General features: G+C 45.0%; 1 protein-coding gene across 4 annotated transcripts in view; it reads left to right on the top strand.

Moving 5' to 3' along the window:
- Window positions 1-18,253, top strand: part of SFXN5 (sideroflexin 5) — a 208,032-nt gene that overhangs the window by 85,855 nt on the left and 103,924 nt on the right. For all 4 annotated transcript variants that reach the window (XM_074992204.1, XM_074992205.1, XM_074992208.1 and 1 more), the window contains exons 8-9: window positions 1,402-1,458; window positions 3,730-3,795. In XM_074992204.1, coding sequence (XP_074848305.1) covers window positions 1,402-1,458; window positions 3,730-3,795 — 123 coding nt within the window. The remainder of the gene's footprint in view (window positions 1-1,401; window positions 1,459-3,729; window positions 3,796-18,253) is intronic.

The following is an 18,253-nucleotide window of genomic DNA, read 5'->3' as shown; positions in this document are numbered from 1 at the left end:
TGGGAAAGTTTCTGAGGCCAATAGGAAGACCATACCTGTGGTCCACCACTACTGCTTTTTCTCAATTAGATCTCTCTGTGTCTATGCCCTCTTCACATTTCACCACTCGGTGACTGCTGCCCTTCTCTTCTTTCTCTTCTCTCCGATTCTGGCCATTGGCTGGGAGAAGTACTGGTAGTACCCTACTCTTACATTGCCCCTGGCTCCTGCTTTGGGTGTGGGGTGGGGAACCATAGTTCTTTTTCATTCACAAGAGCTGCTGTGGATAAAGCACTTCAGTTCAAAATCGTGGCGCTACTCTCCTCCAGTTGCCAGTACTGTTGCCTGCACACTTCCATTGAGTGAGTGCTGTCCTAGAAGTGAGGGATGGAAATACCAATAGATCATCCAGGCCATTGTCCCTGAAGTGGTACATTAAATCCTTTCATGATCCCCAGACCAGCCTCCCACAAACCCCCAGTTTGAGAACCACTGAGTTTAGTGAATGTCTAAAGGACTGGCTGTTAAGACCTGTAATATCCTGCTGTTTTCTATAAAGGATATCCTGGAACAGGGCAGGAAGAAGAAAGTTTAATGTTAAAATTACCACGGAATGCAACCCTTCAGTGACGGTATATTTATGAAAAGAATTGTAGAGAAGGTTTGATCTTTCCAGCTTTAGATTAGTTTTTAGCACAATCGTACCATTTTTGTTTAAGGCATGTCCTTATTTTCTAGCTTTAGGTTGTGTCTACACTGCAAACCTTACAATGAAACAGCTGTGCCACTGCAGCCACGCTGTTGTACGATGTGCACTGGAGTCCCTCTTTGTTGCTGGCAGAGGACTGTCCAGTCAACAAAAAAATATCACCCCCAGGGGGCAGTAGTTTTGTTTCCAGGAATGCATCTCCAGCCAGCACAGTGCTGTCCACATCAGCAAAACCGTGCATTGTTCAAGGAGGTCTTACTTCACTAAAGTTAGTGTCTAACCTATCTGATGTGTCCCTTTCAAATGTTACAATATTTAGCACTGTAATCAGAGGATCAGCTTCATTGTCCTTTGATATCAATTAAAAGCCCCCCCCCCCACTTGGCTTTGGATTGTACTCCAAATGTTCACAGAGTTTTAGAAAGGTGCAGGGATGCCAGTAGCTTGTATGCGTGTGTGTGTGTGTGTGTGCAGGGTGGATAATGTACATTTCTGAAAGTACTTTTCCTCTCTTTTATGCTTGTACTTTTACAGACGTGCCGGTTTTCTAGCTATCTCAAAGCTTCCATGACCCAGTGGGAGGTATAATTGGATAAAGTGGACTTTTCTGTATCACATGTTTGGTTTTTGCAGCAGCAGTAAGGACACAAATGTATTTGTTCTGATTTTTTAAATAATTGTTTGTGTCTTATTCCCTTTTGTTTCCTTTGTAGTGGTTGAATCAGAGTCACAACGCATGTGTCAACTATGCAAACCGAAATGCAACAAAGGTAAGGAAGTGCTGCATGGGCAGTGCCCGCAGTAAGTCTGGTCTGATCTGTTTTGACACTGAAGTCGTAATCCCCAAAACTTGAACTTTAACAGAAGCTGCAGGCTAGGTGCCATAGCAGATTTATGGATTGGCCCTTCTCTGGAGACTGCATTATTAAATTGTCTTCAGTAATTAGTGAAACAAGTTTTTGTTCAAATTCTCTATGTCCCACCACCATTCACAGAGGGGCAGTGTTCCAGAATATCGGAGGTGTTGCTGGCCTGGGTTTGAGTGATATAAGCACATGTCATTCCTGTTCTGCTCTGTAGAATATATGTGTTCTGTATATAATTCCATCTGAGTGCCTTTGACTTTATTAGGAACTCAGGTGACCTCAACCAGATATAAAATCATTTCCCAGAGCAGGACATCTCAGCTCTAGATGCTGGTTCTTCTTACCCAGTGAGCTGCTCTAATCTCTGCTGGTTAGCACTAATAAGAACCATCTGCTAATGTGATTTGGCGATATTCACTCCGCACCTTCAGACAGGTTTCAAACGTTTCATGGCAGGATAACTTCTTAGAGGAGTTCTGCAGGGTCCTAGAGTCCATCCAGATTTTTAGCGGTGCAGGGGCAGAGGTTATTAAGGCTGGGACAGGAGCTGTACTGGCCTGCCTCCTGTATCTAATGCTCTTGTTTTCAAGAGCATTTAAACATGGAGCTTCTGGGCCTTTTAGCTGATACGAAGCTTCTCTCTTCTTCAGTACATGTGGCACCCTTGAATTTGGGGAGATAAGTCAGTTTATTTTCCAGATCTTGTTCTCTTACTGCAACTGTAATTTGCTACTGGGCTGGCCCAGTTGGTAAGAAGTGACTTGATTTAGCAAATAGTAAACAGCTAATATGAAAGATATCTGGCTTTTTTTATGACAAAAGAATTCATGATTAAATATGCAAGCCTTGTTGGGAGTCCTTCCCCCATTTTGTTACTATCCCAGGGTCATTCTTTACCTCTAGTCTTCCTTTTCGCCTACCTCCACAAACTCTGTTATGTTGTTACACTGTTTCTTGTGGTGTCAGCCAGCTGAAGGTACAAAAGTGAACGACAAGCCATCTGGCTTACATGTAATAGATTCTCATTAAAAGCTAAAGAACTTGTCAGGTCAAGATAACCTTTCAAAGACCTATAGTTAAATCAGATAGCTTTAGGTTAATAACGTGTGCGTGTGGGAATAGCTCTGTCATTTTGCCAAATCAAATTTACACATAATAGTTCCAGGACAAATAGTAAATGCCTGGGGCTAAGTAATCAATTTCCCAGGACCTTTAACTCTCAACCTTTCCAGACCACCATATTCCTTTTGCATACCCCAAGGCTTACCTTGCTTAAAAACTACTTGCTTACAAAATGAGACATAAAAATACAGAACTGTCACAGTAATACTATTACTGAACAGTTACTTTCCCATTTTTACCATATAACTGTAAAATTAATCAATTGGAATATACGTATTTCATTTACATTTCAGTGTGTAGTACATGGAGCAGTTTAAACGGGCCATTATCTGAAGTTTTTGTTTGTCCTGACTTTGTTAGTGCTTTTCATGTATTCTGTTGTAAAACTAGGCAAATATCTTGTGAGTTGATGTACCCCTATAAAGATCTCGGCATACCGTAAGAGTATGCATATCCCTGGTTGTGAGCCACTGCTTTAACCCAGTGGCGCTCAACCTCTGTACTGCTTTCAGAAGTCCGATTTGTCCTGCGTGCCCCACATTTCAACTTACTTAAAGACCACAATGGGCACTGCAAAGCTAAGTTACATGCTTCAGCCCCTGCTGCCCTGTGGCGTTGCCCTTCTTGCCAACCCCTAATACCAGTCCTGTAGTTGTGACACCCCCTGCCCCACAACACATCCCACAACCCCCAAATTGATAAACTGCTGCTTTATCCTGCTCCTATCAGACTGTCACTCCTGTTCATTTGGCAATCCCACTAGCTAACAGGGCCACATATAAACCAGCATATGTGACAAAATCATGGTGTCCAATCCATTAGCCACATGTGGCTGTTTGGCCAGTTGAGTGTAACTAAATAATGAATGTATTGGCTTAAATAATGAATGTATTTTCAGAATAATGTGTCACGTTCATTATAGCAGTGGTCACCTGCTTCAGAACTGGTTGCACACCATGGTTTTAAATAGTCATAATGTTTCAGAATTGTTTTTGTAACCAGAATTCTGTGTTGAAATGCTTTTTTTTGTTTGTTTGTTTTTCTTTTCCAAAGTCTTCTCCAACATCCAAGTTCATCCAGGGCTACTTGGGAGCTGTCATAAGTGCTGTCTCAATTGCAGTGGGTAACACTTTATATTTCTCTCCTCTAAAGAAGTAACTTCTCCCCATATTAATTTTGTATCTTTTTAAGAGACAGTTTATTTGAGCTGGCAAATGGCTTTAGATGTAATCTAGATTCATTATCAAGAAAAGATTCTTAACACTGAGAACCGACCCTCTGAGCACAGGCCACCAGCTTTTTTAATACCTAGGCATTACACTCTGCTAAGGCCATGTCTACACTACCGCTTAGGTAGGGAAAACTTATGTCATTCAGGAGGGTGGAAAAAACACACCTTCGAGTGATGTAATCTTCTCCAGCGTAAGTGGTAGTATGCACAGTGCTAGTTCAGTGAGAGAGCTTCTCCCCTGGACATTGGCGTTGAGCAAGCCCATGAGTGATCTTAAAGTGGCGCAGCTTCATGGATGCAGCCGAAGTACTATACGCTCGCTAGCAAAGACATTGCCGTAGTTTTGTGCAGTAGAAGTCAGTTATGCCTTCACTGAATAGTTAACTTGAAAGTAAGTAACTCTATTTACTCCCTCACTGTAAAATGAGCTGCATAGAATGATTGCATTGGCTGCACAGATTGGTTGTATTAGCAGCTGATGAGGTCTGCTGACTTTGAGTTTTAGTCTATTCCACTTAGCAAACTAAAATAGCAGACCTCATCAGCTGTCCCTCTTTGGGTAGGCCAACTCAAGTGAAAAGCACCACTGTGCTATAGTTATAGGTATTTTATGTGGGCAGGATTTGAGCTATGGGCAATATTCAAGTTGTAATTTAGATGGAATCTGCCACGAAGACTAGTCTTTACAAGTTTACATTTCCTAACATTATGGCTTAGTGTGTAACCATCAAGTTTATCATTCTTAAACTCCCAAGGAGCATAAATTCAACCTAGCTTTTCAGCATCTGTGTAGAGTAGCTATGTTTCTGGAATTAACTTAGTGATTTTGCTCTTTAAGGTGGGCTTTGAAACACGGCCTAAAAAATGAAGGTGATCTGTTTGCTTTGCTTGGACATCAAAGATCCCATAGCATCTTTTGTAAGAGTAGGGATTTTCCCTGCTACCTTGGCCAAAACATCCTCTACCTCTCACTTTCATGTAGCTTCTACCAGGTCATTGACCTTCACAACACCAGTGACTATGTTTCTTTGATGTTGTCAGTACATAAAATGCTCAGACCTATGAAGTCAATAGTTTTACCTTCCTAAGGAAGCAGGATTGAGTATAGAGTTTCTTGGTGTTTTGGGATTCTTTCGATGGAAGTATCTCTCTTTATGCAATATCCTTGTGTGAAGGCAAATTTGTACAGTACTACACAATGAAGTCATGCTAGGATGCATGTGCCAGAATTCGCGTGCTTTTGCATGTGTACGCTACGATGCTTGTGTCAGCTGTGTGTATCCAAACCAGGAGTGCTTCTTCTCGTTGAACAGCAAGGGTAGGTCTACATAGCCAAGTATCTATCCTAGTGTCTACACAATGCAACTGCTATTTTGAAATAAATTCAAAATAGTGATGGTTTTATTTCGAAATTGGTAAACCTTATTTCATGAGGAATAGTGCTATTTCAAAACAGGTGCTGTTAGAATAGCGAATAGGCCTATTTCAAAATAAGCTATAGTACATCCAGTGGCTCTATTTGGAAAAATAGGCTCTGTGTGTGTAGACACTGTATTTCAAAATAGCTAAGTGCCATTTCAAAATTCATTTTGTGTGTAGCAGTATTTTTTTGGAATAGCTCTTCCAGAATAGTTTATTTTGGAATAAGGCTGCTGTGTAGACAGACCCTAAGGCCATTTCTACACAGGCCACTTCCTTTGGAAGAGGCATGCTAATACATGGAGCAAAAGATGCTAATGAGGTGTGGATGCAAATTCCCCACACCTCATTATCATAACGTCACGTGATTTGGAGTCCGGAAGACTGTTCTTCCAGACTCCAAAATGCCGTGTAGAAGCACAGCCCCAGGGAGGGGCTTCCAGAAAGAAGTCCTTCTTCCGGATGCCCCTTCTTCCCGAAAATTTTTGGAGTTGAATTCAACATACAGTTTTCAGCACAATTCATGTAACTGCTGAATTTGGGTTGTCTCTTTAATATTGTGTCAAGCAATGACTCCCTCCACCCCAACCTTTCCTCGCAACCTGCACGAACTGTTAGCCCCCCAGCCAAAAGCCTGAGAGAAGGTATCCCTTTCCCCATTTCCTGAGGGTCAGCAGCTCCTCAAACTAGCAGCAAAAGTGGATTCCAGAAGAGAGACCCTCCATCAGCAAAGCTCAGCCCATTCCTATAAACCTGCAGTGTCCAATACGCTCACCAATATACACAGTGAATGGGGCAAGAGAGCCGTACACATGGGGTGCCCCTCCGGCTGCTCCGTGCACACGCCCAGCCACATGGTGGGATAAAAGCGTGGCAGCAGTGACGGAGGTGCCTCCTCCGGCCCTGTGGGCTCCAGCTGAGGCATGGCTCTGGACCCTTGGCAGCTTGCGCAGCAGTGGCAGCTCCAGCCGTGGTGTGGCTCCGGCCCCAGGTGACTCACATGGCAGCAGTGGCTCGGGCCCTGGAGTGGCTTGTGCCACATGAGTAATCTGGCGGGGGTGGGGGCGGGCCAGTGGTGATTGGGTAAGTTTCAGTTGAACGCCACTGCCATAAACGCTTACTTCTGCAGATTGTTAGCAGGGGCATCTTAGCTGATCTCTTTTGTCATAATGGTACATCACAAGGCATTGTGGTCCTTCACATATATGTATACTGCATGTATGAATTTAACATGCATATTTATGATGAGGATTAATCCTTTGGGTTAGAAAAATTAGTCAACATCTTGCACTGCTTTTTTGCCAAGGCTGCCTCTTTCTCTATTACTCTTCCTGATTTTCCTAGACTGGGTCATAGAAACAGTATATGCCAATCAGTAAGGGGACTCCAATGGACCCAAACTAGGAAGCTTGAAGATCCAAAGTTTGCAGAGAACTTTGCTCTGCTTGCAGACAAACTCGAGCATATGCAAGAGAAGACGGATGCCTTACAGGAAACAGCTGAGTGAGTGGGCTTCTTCTGTCAAGAGAAGACCAAGTTGATTCATATTTGTAATCATTTCAGTCCAGTTAGCCCAAATTCTGCAGGACAGGTTTAACTGTTTGTTGATATAGTAACAGAGAGGTAGCCATGTTAGTCTGTACTGCTTTGTTTTGTTCGTGTAGGCTACGTCTACATGTGCACGCTACATCGAAATAGCTTATTTCGATGTAGCAACATCGAAATAAGCTATTTTGATGAATAAAGTCTACACGTCCTCCAGGGCTGGCAACGTCGACGTTCAACTTCGACGCTGGGCAGCACCACATCGAAATAGGCGCTGCGAGGGAACGTCTACATGCCAAAGTAGCACACATCGAAATAAGGGTGCCAGGAACAGCTGCAGACAGAGTCACAGGGCAGACTCAACAGCAAGCCGCTCCCTTAAAGGGCCCCTCACAGACACACTTGCACTAAACAACACAAGATCCACAGAGCCGACAACTGGTTGCAGACCCTGTGCATGCAGCATGGATCCCCAGCTGCAGCAGCAGCAGCCAGAAGCCCTGGGCTAAAGGCTGCTGCCCACGGTGACCATAGAGCCCCGCAGGGGCTGGAGAGAGAGCGTCTCTCAACCCCTCAGCTGATGGCCGCCATGGCAGACCCCGCCATTTTGATGTTGCGGGACGCGGATCGTCTACACGTGCCCTACTTCGACGTTCAACTTCGAAGTAGGGCGCTATTCCCATCCCCTCATGGGGTTAGCGACCTCGACGTCTCGCCGCCTAACGTCGATTTCAACTTCGAAATAGTGCCCAACACGTGTAGCCATGATGGGCGCTATTTCGAAGTTGGCGCCGCTACTTCGAAGTAGCGTGCACGTGTAGACGCGGCCGTAGTGTCATTGTTATATAGTGCCTAGCCCAATCAGTCTGAGCAAAACCGGTCTCTTTTATTTGCTGCTCCCTTCCTTTTCGGGAAGTTTTGAAGTGCAGACTTTCTGGGTGAGATCCTTCAGCTGTGCAGAGATGAGACTTTTTACAGATGCTGTGATTTTAATCTGGTAAACTGGTTTCATAGCCAAAGTAAAGTTTCTGAAACAGGTATTTCACATCTATCAGTTAAAAGAAAAATTAGAAGGAACCTTCATTTTTGTTCCCTGGGATTCTAAGGCCTTAAACCTCATTAACTGATCTCTGCTGTCAATTAGCAGCAGATCACCCCCCAGTGTGAGCCTGTTAAGAATAGATGACCTAAAACCAAGTGCCATTATCTCCACTGGTCTGCAGAGACTTTACGTTAATTAAAGTGAGTCCCTTCCATGTTTGCAGTGTGAGCAGCACAGAAAGGTCTTGACAAATTTCAGGTCATGTTTTCAATTGTTTAAATACCCTTTGTCTTTATCTAACCACTGTGGGATAGGTTCTTCTCTGTTACACCCATGTAACCAAATCAGACTGAGGGGGTGTAACTTAGAATAGGATTTGGTCTCATATTTTTAGCAATTAACCAAAACCTTTATAAGCCATTTTCCCCCATTATTGCAAAAGCAGTGTTTACTGGTTTGAGATGCCTTTTTCATTCTTTCATGAAACATCCCCTGCTATCCGTATATAAAATTTGAGCACTCTTTCAAATGCAGTGGGGAATAGACCATCCTCAATTACATTCCAATCTGGCCTCCTTGCTGCACATTTCTTAAGGAGGCTGTCTTCTTTTCTGGGGCTCAATTAAACAGTTGTTTTTTTTTTTTACGGAAAAGGAAAAAGAGGTTCATTTGACTCTTATCCTGTGGTGCTTGGGGGTTGTCAGTGGAGTTACTCCTGCTTTTCACCAGCAGCAGTGAGAGGGGACTCAGGCCCAATGATGTTCGTCAGCTTTGGCAAACAAATTCTACTGACAGTCACCAACCTTTTCATTCAGAGGTCTGGTCTGGTGGCATCAGATTGTGACAGGGAAGGATGATTCAGTGGTTATAGTGCAAACCTGGGATCTGAGACCTTCGTTCATTTCCTTCATCTACCACAGATTTCCTTGGGACATGAGGCAAGTCAGTGTGGCCCACCTTCACAAAGGTGTTTAGACTCCTACCATCTGGAAGCTCAAAGCCTAAATGCATTTGAAACATTGAGCTTTAGGCTGTGTCAGTATGACATGCCTTATAAGGCACAGCTGTACCACTACAGCTGTTCCCCTTTAAAGTCTCCCAGCTGTGCTGGCAGGTGAGAGCTCTCTCTGCAAGCATAATTAAATCCAATGAGTGATGGTAGAGTTGGTTGGCTAATCGTTCTCCGAGAGTATTTATCAGTGTTTTAAGTCATGCTAGACAGGCATAACAAGTGGGGTTTCACAGGGATCAGTTCTGGGATTGGTTCTGTCCAGTATGTTCATCAATAATTTAGATAACTGCATAGGAAGTACACTTACAAAGTTTGCAGATGATACCAAGCTGGGAGAGGTTGCAAGTGTTTTGGAGGATAGGGTCAGAATTCAAAATGATCTGGTCAAGTTGAAGAAATGGTCTGAGAGGATGAAATTCAGTGAGGGCAAATACACAGTTCTCCATTTGGGAAAGAACAATCAGTTTCACACGTACCAAATGGAAAGTTGACTGTCTAGGAAGGAGTACCACAGAAAGGGATCTAGGGGTTGTAGCAAACCACAAGCTAAATATGAGTCAACAGTCTGACACTGTTGCAGAAAAAGCAATCGACTTTCTATGATGCTTTAATAGGAGTGTCATAAGGAAGATATCAGAAGCAATTATTCCATTCTATTCTGGACTGATTAGGCCTCAGTTGGAGTATTGTGTCCTGTTCTGGGCACCACGTTTCAAAAAAGATGTGGAGAAATTGGAAAAGGTCCAGAGAAGAGCAACAAAAATGATTAAAGTTCTAGAAATCATGACCTATGAGGCAAGATTGAAAGAACTGGATTTGTTTAGATTGGAAAAGAGGAGACAGAGAGAGGACATGATAACAGCTTTCAAGTACCTAAAAATTTGTTACAAGGAGGAGGAGGGAGAAAAATTATTCTCCTTAACCTCTGCGGGTAGGAGAAGCAGCAATGGGCTTAAATTGTAGCAAGGGAGGTTGAGGTTAGACATTAGGAAAAAGGTCCTAAACTGCCATGGCAGTTAAGCACTGGAATAAGCTGTAGAATCTCCATTTAACAAATGATTTTTTTAAATCAATTTTAAAATTTTTTAAAATCAATTGCAAAGACACAGTCACTTATTATTTTCAAATTAAAGGTCTTCCAATGTTGTCATTAGTGGCTGGCTGAAAATCTAGGTGGTGGTTTCCTTTTTCATTTAATGACGTGTACGCAGCAGCTAGAAGTGGCTTTGATGGGGGTCCGCAAATGGTGTGAGGGAGTGCCTAGGGGTCTGCAAACGCTTTGGGGGGGTGATTAGGAGTCAGTGAACAGTTTGGGGGGCAAATGGGGGGCTGCACTGGTGAAAATGGTGGGAACCACTGTTTTAGAATAATCTCCTGTCTTGATTCAAAACCTGCCAATGGTGGAAAATCCCCCAGGACTCTTGGGAAACTGGTCCAATGATTAATGACTCATCATTAAAAATGTGCACCTTTGTTCTAGAGGTATTTAAGAGCAAGTTAGAGAAACGTCTGTCAGGGATGGTCTGGTCTAGATGGTGCCTGGTCCTGCTGTGAGGGCAGGGGGCTGGAACTGATGATCTCTCGGGGACCCTTCCCATTCTAATATCCTATGACACTATGTTGCCAAGAGACATAGTGCTGTGTATACCAGCACCTTTGTTGATTAAACTTTCGCTATTCAGGGGTATTCATGAGCCTGACTAACAAAAATTTTCCTGACAAAAGTGCTCGTGGAGATGTACCCTTAGCGTTCTTCTCTCTCTCTGCACAGCTGTTCCTCATCTGCGCAATGGAAAAACTAGCATTACTGTAGTCTGCCTCTCAGAGAAAGGGCAAATGCTTTAAAGACTCTGAGGCAATCAGCTACAATGATAATGGAGCCCAGATGACTACTGAAGAGAGAGAGAGAAGAGATGTTCAAATTGAGATTACTAAAGTTAGGGGTCTAAATAAGTGGTCTGATTTTCAGATGTGCTGGACAGCTGCACCTCCCAAATGAGGTCAGTGGGAGCTGCCGTGTCTCAGCATCCCTGAAAATCAGGCCACTTAAGTTTATTGTCTTAATGTGGCTTAATTTGATTAACTGAAAGCACCCATGCCTGAAGATGTTGGCCCTGAAATCTGTTCCCTTTGCATACTGTAACTTGGGGAAAGGAAAACAGTACAAAGTCCAGTATTTATTTCTTCACCCACCCAATCATCACACAAACTAGCCATTTAAAATGGAGTAGAGAATATACTGTGCGCAAGAATCCTTCATTAGCTGTGGAAAAAGGGATGAAGTAGCAGATTTAACAAGTCTCTTCCATCACTGATATCCATGTTGTTTCTAGGATGCTCTGCTACTGTATTTGCCTGAGTTGTGGACAAGAATAGAGGGGATAGGGTAGGCATGACTCGTTAGAGTGATGCGGTCTTACCCCCGATGAGCATCTGTCTAGAGCTAGCCAAACTGTTTTAATGGCTGTTGGATTGATGCAGCGGAACATACAATTTCCTAGAGTATGGCTCTGAGAAGGCATTATGTTTAAAGGGTTTTAGCTAGGAGTAAGTAACCTAGATTTATTTTTTCTGTGATTTTGATTTATTTTTATCTTGTTCTCTGTATGCTTGCCAAAACAAACCTTCATTTTGCCTTTTATTTTCATCACAGCATGCTTACTGATCTTCTGAATGCTAAGCAATAATTGTTCTTTTTCAACACTTGATTCTGTCAAGACAACATTGTGAACAACTTGGCGAGTCAAGGATTCATACGTTGAACAGGTCAGGTTAGTAATTTTGGATGGGATGCCACAGTGTTGCAGCAGTTTCCACAAAGTGTCTCTATCAATGCTGTCGAAGGGTTTTTCAAAATCTATGAAGGTTAGATACAAGGTGGAGTTCCGTTCAAGCGACTGTTCTGTGATCATTCTGAGAGTTGCTATTTGGTCAGTACAGGATCTCTCCCTTTGGAAGCCAGCCTGTTCTTCCCTGAGCTGTCTATCAATTTCTGTCTTCATTCTCTCCAAGAGTATCCTACTGAATACATTTTTTGGAATAGACAGTAATGTGATGCCCCACCCAATTCTTGCATTACTACAGGTTGCCTTTCTTTGGAAGCTTTATAGGGTAGCCCTGTTTCCAGTCTTCTGGGATCTCCTCAGTATCCCAGATTTTCCCAAATAGATTATGCATCATGTTGACTGATGTCTCATTGCATGCCTTGATTGCTTCTGCATGCATGTTGTCTGGACCAGGTGCTTTTCTGCTTTTCAGATGGGCAGTGGCTTTTCCGATTTCTTCTTTTGTAGGTCTATTGACGTTAATTTGCAGAGGTGCAATTGCAAGTGGTAACTCCAGAGGTTCCATGTGGTCAAGGCAGTTCATTAGCTCTTCAAAGTGTTCCTTCCTTCTATTGAGCTACTTGCTTGGGTTTGTTAGCACATGCCCCTCCTTGTCCTCTACTGGCTGATCCACTGTACACCATGGTCCAGCTCATTCCCATGTCATACAGCTCCTTCAAGTTTCTCCATCCTGCAGCTTGTTCTGCAAGGTTATACAAGTTCTTCTTGTCCTGTTTTACAGTCTTTTTAACTTCTCTGTTGGCTTCTGAAAACAGTCTCTGAGCTTCCACTTGGGCTGCTCTTGTTTTGCTGTTGTTGACTGCAGCTCTTCTGTCCTTTTGTTCCTTCACTTTTCTCAGAGTTTCTGCTGTGAGCCATTATTTGTGATGCCTTGTCCTCTTCCCCAGTGTTGTATCGCAGGTCTCTTTCCAGGCTGTTTTGGTATGTTCCCAAATTTGTTCCATGGTAGCTTCTTTTGGGATGAGGTTTGTCTGAAAATTGAGCACTCGATGGACTAATATAAAAAGGGGGAATAGATGGACTGATATAAAAATGATTTAGAAATATCAGACGGGGGACAAAACCTGGAACGATCCTGGAATGTAGCATAAAAATGTATATTAGAGTTTTAAAAAACCCCAAAAAAATCAAGAATGGAAGATTGGGCTGGGGGCATTGGCAACAATGTGCTGTAGACCTGATTCTCCTTGCACTTACGCCATTGTAGTTCCAGTGGTTTAAGTGAAGTTATTCCTAATTTACTCCAGCTTTAGCAAGCAGAACCTGAGGCTTTCCAGTTCTGTGAATGATTTCAGAAGCTAAACCTGCTTAGCCTACACTTCGCTCCCAGCGGTACCAGCTAGTCCAAAGGGCTGCCTGAGTCCGGGTGGGTCTTCACTGGCTCAACCATACACATAAAACCAGGGAAGAATTTTTTTTCTGTGCTGCTTGGCTTCCCAGTGTGGGTGGTGGGTCTGGTTAGCAGCACCTGCCCTGGGGGGAGACTGGGAAGTGAACAGACAGCTAACTGACTGTCTGGGCCACAGTGACAGGAACAAGTTCGATGGTCTGTGGAGAGAAGACAAGAAAAGGGAAGGAGGAGTGCTCCACTGGGGAGAGCCGCCTTATGGTTGTAATAAATTATTGACTTGGGAGAGTGTAGCTGATACTGCAGATCTCATCCAAAGGAGGCTTCTCCTCTCTCTGCCCAAGAAGTGGCAGTGGCTCTGACAGGATGGGCTCGAAGTTGTATCACAGAGGAATGACTCGCACAAGCATAGGAGATGAGGATGGATCCAGCAAGGGAGTGTGGTCAGATGTGCTTTAATCCCTTTCAGAAACCTTTGAGGATGAATCATGAATGGTGCTTTCCCCACTCCTTTGTCCCTGGCAAGTTGGTCTTCAAGACGCTTCAGATGTCCTCCAGGATTTGGATTTTCTCCTGAATCTGGGATTTCCTTCTGCATTTGGGTTCACAGTGAAAATTGTGGAGAAGTCTTGTATATGAAATGAAAAGAAGCTGATGTCAGTGTGAAATGCTGCTATTCCCTTAGGAAAAATAAGGTCACTCTATAGATGGAGATAGTTGCTAATCTGACTGCTGTCTTCCAGGAGAGCATATTAGGGTCACAAGAGGCTCAGAGCAGCATACTGAGGGAGCAGGGGCATCACTGAAAGGCTAAGATAGGGCGTGGTCTTCAGAAATCTAGTCACAATGGGATTAAATTCCCGACAGATACCCCTAGTGGAGCCCCTGAGGCTTTGGCATGCTTCATTTGGATCCCCACAGAGCTAGATGAGAGACTCTTGTGCTAATGCCACTCCAGGATGTCTGAGCAAGGGAGATTTCTTAACCAGACTCCAGTGGAACAAACACCAGGCTGAAAAGACTGCCCATGTTGGCAGTCTTTGGAGGTTAGGGTCATAATTCAAAATCATCTGGATAAATTGGAGAAATGGTCTGAGGTAAACAGGATGAAGTTTAATAAGGACAAATGCAAAGTGCTCCACTTGGGAAGGAACAATCAGTTTCACACATACGGAATGGGGAGAGATTCACGGAATGTCTCGGAATGACGACAGCAGAAAGGGATCTAGGGGTTATAGTGGACCACAAGCTAAATATGAGTCAACAGTGTGATGCTGTTGCAAAAAAAGCAACTGTGATTCTGGGAGTCATTAACAGGTGTGTTGTGAACAAGACACGAGAAGTCATTCTCCCTCTCTACTCTGCTCTGGTTAGGCCTCAGCTGGGGAATTGTGTCCAGCTCTGGGCACCGCAGTTCAAGAAAGATGTGGAGAAATTAGAGAGGGTCCAGAAAAGAGCGGCAAGAATGATTAAAGGTCTAGAGAATGTGACGTATGAAGAAAGGCTGAAGGAATTGGGCTTGTTTAGTTTGGAAAAGAGAAGATTGCGGGGAGACATGATAGCAGTTTTCAGGTATCTAAAAGGGTGTCATAAGGAGGAGGGAGAAAACTTGTTCTTTCTGGCCTCTGAGGATAGAACAAGGGGCAATGGACTTAAACTGCAGCAAGGGAGGTTTAGGTTGGACATTAGGAAAAAGTTCCTAACTGTCAGGGTGGTCAAACAGGGGAATAAATTGCCAAGGGAGGTTGTGGAATCTCCATCAGTGGAGATATTTAAGAACAGGTTAGATAGATGTCTGTCATGGATGGTTTAGACAGTACTTGGTCCTGCCATTGGGGCTGGACTCAATGGCCTCTCAAGGTCCCTTCCAGTCCTAGTATTCTATGATTCTATGTTCCGAAGTAAGCAATGCTATGGAAATATACGTATTTTAAGAAGAGCCTGACAGAGTGTGGAGGTCTGTCAGAAATAGCTACCTTTTTATTTAGGAAGTTCCTCTTAACGATTTGCCTGAACATTGAGTATCTGCTTCCTGCTCAGAAAAGAAGACATGTGGAAGGGAAGGTAACCCACTCTGCTATGCGCATAATCCTTGGGTGTTACGTCCACACCTAGACTGACGTAGGGAACTCTGAAACGAAGTGATGACATCCAGTTTGGAGCTACTCAGACATGCAGGTGGTAGGGGCTCTGCTTGGCTGCCATTTCAGGTACACAGGCCCTGTCATAAAACAGAGGCAGGCATCCAGTGGAAAGCATGGGCCTGATTCAGCTGTGTTGTCTTCATGGCTCCTGTCTCTGAAACAGCCCCTCAGTGTGGACAGCTGCCTTCCTTACTAAGGGTGTACCTAAATAGCACCAAGTGTTCCAGCCTGGATTGAAAAGCTTGGACTAGGAGGGCTCCCACTGGTGCTCTAAAAAAATGGCTTAGATGGGACTTGGAAGCTGCTTCTGAGTCAAAATGCCAGCACAAGCCACAACTTCAAAACACTTTCAGTACTGCTGTGTTTAGAGCATAAGTGTGAGCCTATAGTTCCAGGCCTGGCGTTCCTGTGGGCTCCAAAATTATGTGTGAACATACCCAAGAGACCAGCTTGCCTGAAAGAAGAGTGCCTTGGCTCCAGATTTACTGCTTCCGATTGGTCCTTTGCTATCTCTCTCTGGCTCCAGAGGAGAGAGCTCACTGACCCCGGGGAGCCAAGACACACTGTAATAGTTAGTACTTTTATGGGGCCTTGCTTCTGTAAGTCTGAAAGCCCTTTACAATGGAGGCACCCTGTTATCACCTGCATTGCTCAGAAGGGGTAACTGAGACACAGAAAATGCAAAGTACTTGCCCAATGCTACCTTGTAAGTCAGAGCTCAGAATAGAACATGGCAGTTCTGATGCTCATTCCTGTGTGCTACGCACTGTCCCATAGGAGCACATAGGTTATCACAGGATGAGATCAAAGATCAACAATGGTCTGTCAGACACGTAAGAGGAAGTTAGCATAAAAAGACATCACTGAAATAATCCACAAATGAATTCTTTGCTTGGGCATTCGCTGAGCAGGAAGGAGGACTGGCATTGCAATGAGAAATACATTTTCTGGAGGAAGACGTATTGCAGGAAATCAAATGCATGTCAGATCAGGTGAGCAAGGAATCCCGTGACTATCAGGCGAATGGGGAAAGTTAGAGTCAGCCTCAGTCCAGCCTAGAATTCCAGAATACGCTATCAGATGGCTGGCAGATACCTTTGGAAAACTGAAGGGATCCAAGAAACAACAGTCCTACGAACTTTCTGTCACTAGTGAGAAAGGTGCTGAGGTTTTCCATCTTCTGCACCATATGAATATATTTGCCCCTCATTTACCCCATGCTACAGCCAACCTACCAGTTGGGAGATATGGATTCAGCTCCTTTCGAAGCTAATTTGTGCTCTCCCACCACCTGGTCAGAGCCATCTCTGAGGATGCGCTGTCTACTTCAGGAATGCCAGCGCTCCTGGTAAGAGACCAAAGAAGTTTCCCAACGCAGAGCTCCTTAGGGGTAGAGCATTTATACTCATCCTCTACATTAGTATTTGCTGTCTTACTGAAGAACAGCCTCACCTGGCACGAGGAAGAACAGACTTGACTGTTGTGTGCCTACTGCACTGTGTCAGTTCTCTGAGGACAGGCACAGCTATTCGGGTGCCATCAGAGTCAGAATTATAACTGATTTTACGTATGTCATGGAATACTCGAACTAGAAGGGACCCGAAGAAGTCATCAGTTCCAGTGCCTTGCCCTCACAGCAGGACCAAGCACCATCTAGATCAGGGGTCAGTAACCTTTCCAAGCTGGAGTGACAAAATTTGACCTTTTGACCCCTAGGTAGGCGCCGAGTGCCGCTGATACTCTTTAAAGTCACCAATAGTCCAACTTACACCAGCTTTCGGTAAACCCTCGATTTAAGGGACCCCAATATAAAAGACTTCGGAAATACCAGACGCTGTCTGCCAGCTCCCGCCCCCAAATAAATGGCAGAGACTCACCAGAGCCCGAGTTGCTGTTGGAACGTCTGGGGCTGCCGAGGCTGGAGGGGCCACTGCAGCAGCTGGGGCCAGAGGAGCCAGGGGATGGGGGGCTGCCATTGGGCACAGGAGTTCTCCTCCCCCAGCCCCACGTGTGTGGAGCATGTTGACACCCGGCTGCAGCTGCCTGCAATGGGGCTGAGCAGCAGCCATGGTGTCGGAGGCTGCTGGCAGGCTGGGAATGGCCACGCTCTACCTTGGCGCGGGCGGCTCAGAGCAGTGCTGAGAGCTGCAGGAGGTGGAAGGAGCCAGGCCAGTGTTCAGCTCCTCCCTCGTAGTTGGGAGAGGGAGATGGAGGTGTGAGGGGAAGAATGGAGCAGGAGGCGGGAAGGGAAGTGGGGGACAGAGGACAGGAGCGAGTGACGGGCTGGGAAGGTCAGTGCAGCATCATACGATAGAACCATTCAGCTATAATGGACTTTCGGCATTAACAGAGACCCCTTCTCCCCATTAGTCGGTTAAATGGAGGGTTTACCCTAGTAAGTAAATTAAGAGGCGGAGCTTTACAATTTCGGTCTTCAAATCTCCCTGTGGCTGGGTTTTTTCAATATCTGAAAATGTCATGGATTTTAATACAGGTTGAATGTCTCTTATCCCGGATTCCCTGGTCTGGCAAGTTCTGTGCTCTCAGCCAGTACAGCGGGCAGCCCCCTAGGCTGGGGGCAGAGCTGCTGGCAGCCCTAGGCAGGGAGCCCCACTGGCCAGGAGCACAGAGCTGCTGCAGGCCCTGGAAAGGGGGCCATCGCCAGCTGTGGGGACAGAGCAGTGACAATGCTGCAGGGAGATAAGCTCCCCTCTTCATCCAGCCTACTCCTTCCCCCTCGTCCCTCCCAGACTATCCAACTCTGCTCCTACATCCCCTCCTGCCCAAACCCTCCATCACCCACGCTGCTCCTGCCCAGCACCCCACCCTCAGCCTGTTCCTGCACTCTCCTTCCCCCCCAGATTTCTCGCCTCCACCCGGCTCCTGAACCTCCCACCCAAACCCCAGCCCATTCCTGCACCTTTCCTCCCAGCCAGACCGCACTCACCGTTAGCTCACTCCTGCACCCTCCCTCGCATCTAAACCTCAAC

Source organism: Carettochelys insculpta, chromosome 4 (assembly GCF_033958435.1).
Source record: "Carettochelys insculpta isolate YL-2023 chromosome 4, ASM3395843v1, whole genome shotgun sequence".
NCBI lineage: Eukaryota > Metazoa > Chordata > Testudines > Carettochelyidae > Carettochelys > Carettochelys insculpta.
Note: the sequence above shows the minus strand (reverse complement) of the source record. Positions and strands in the feature narration are given on the sequence as shown.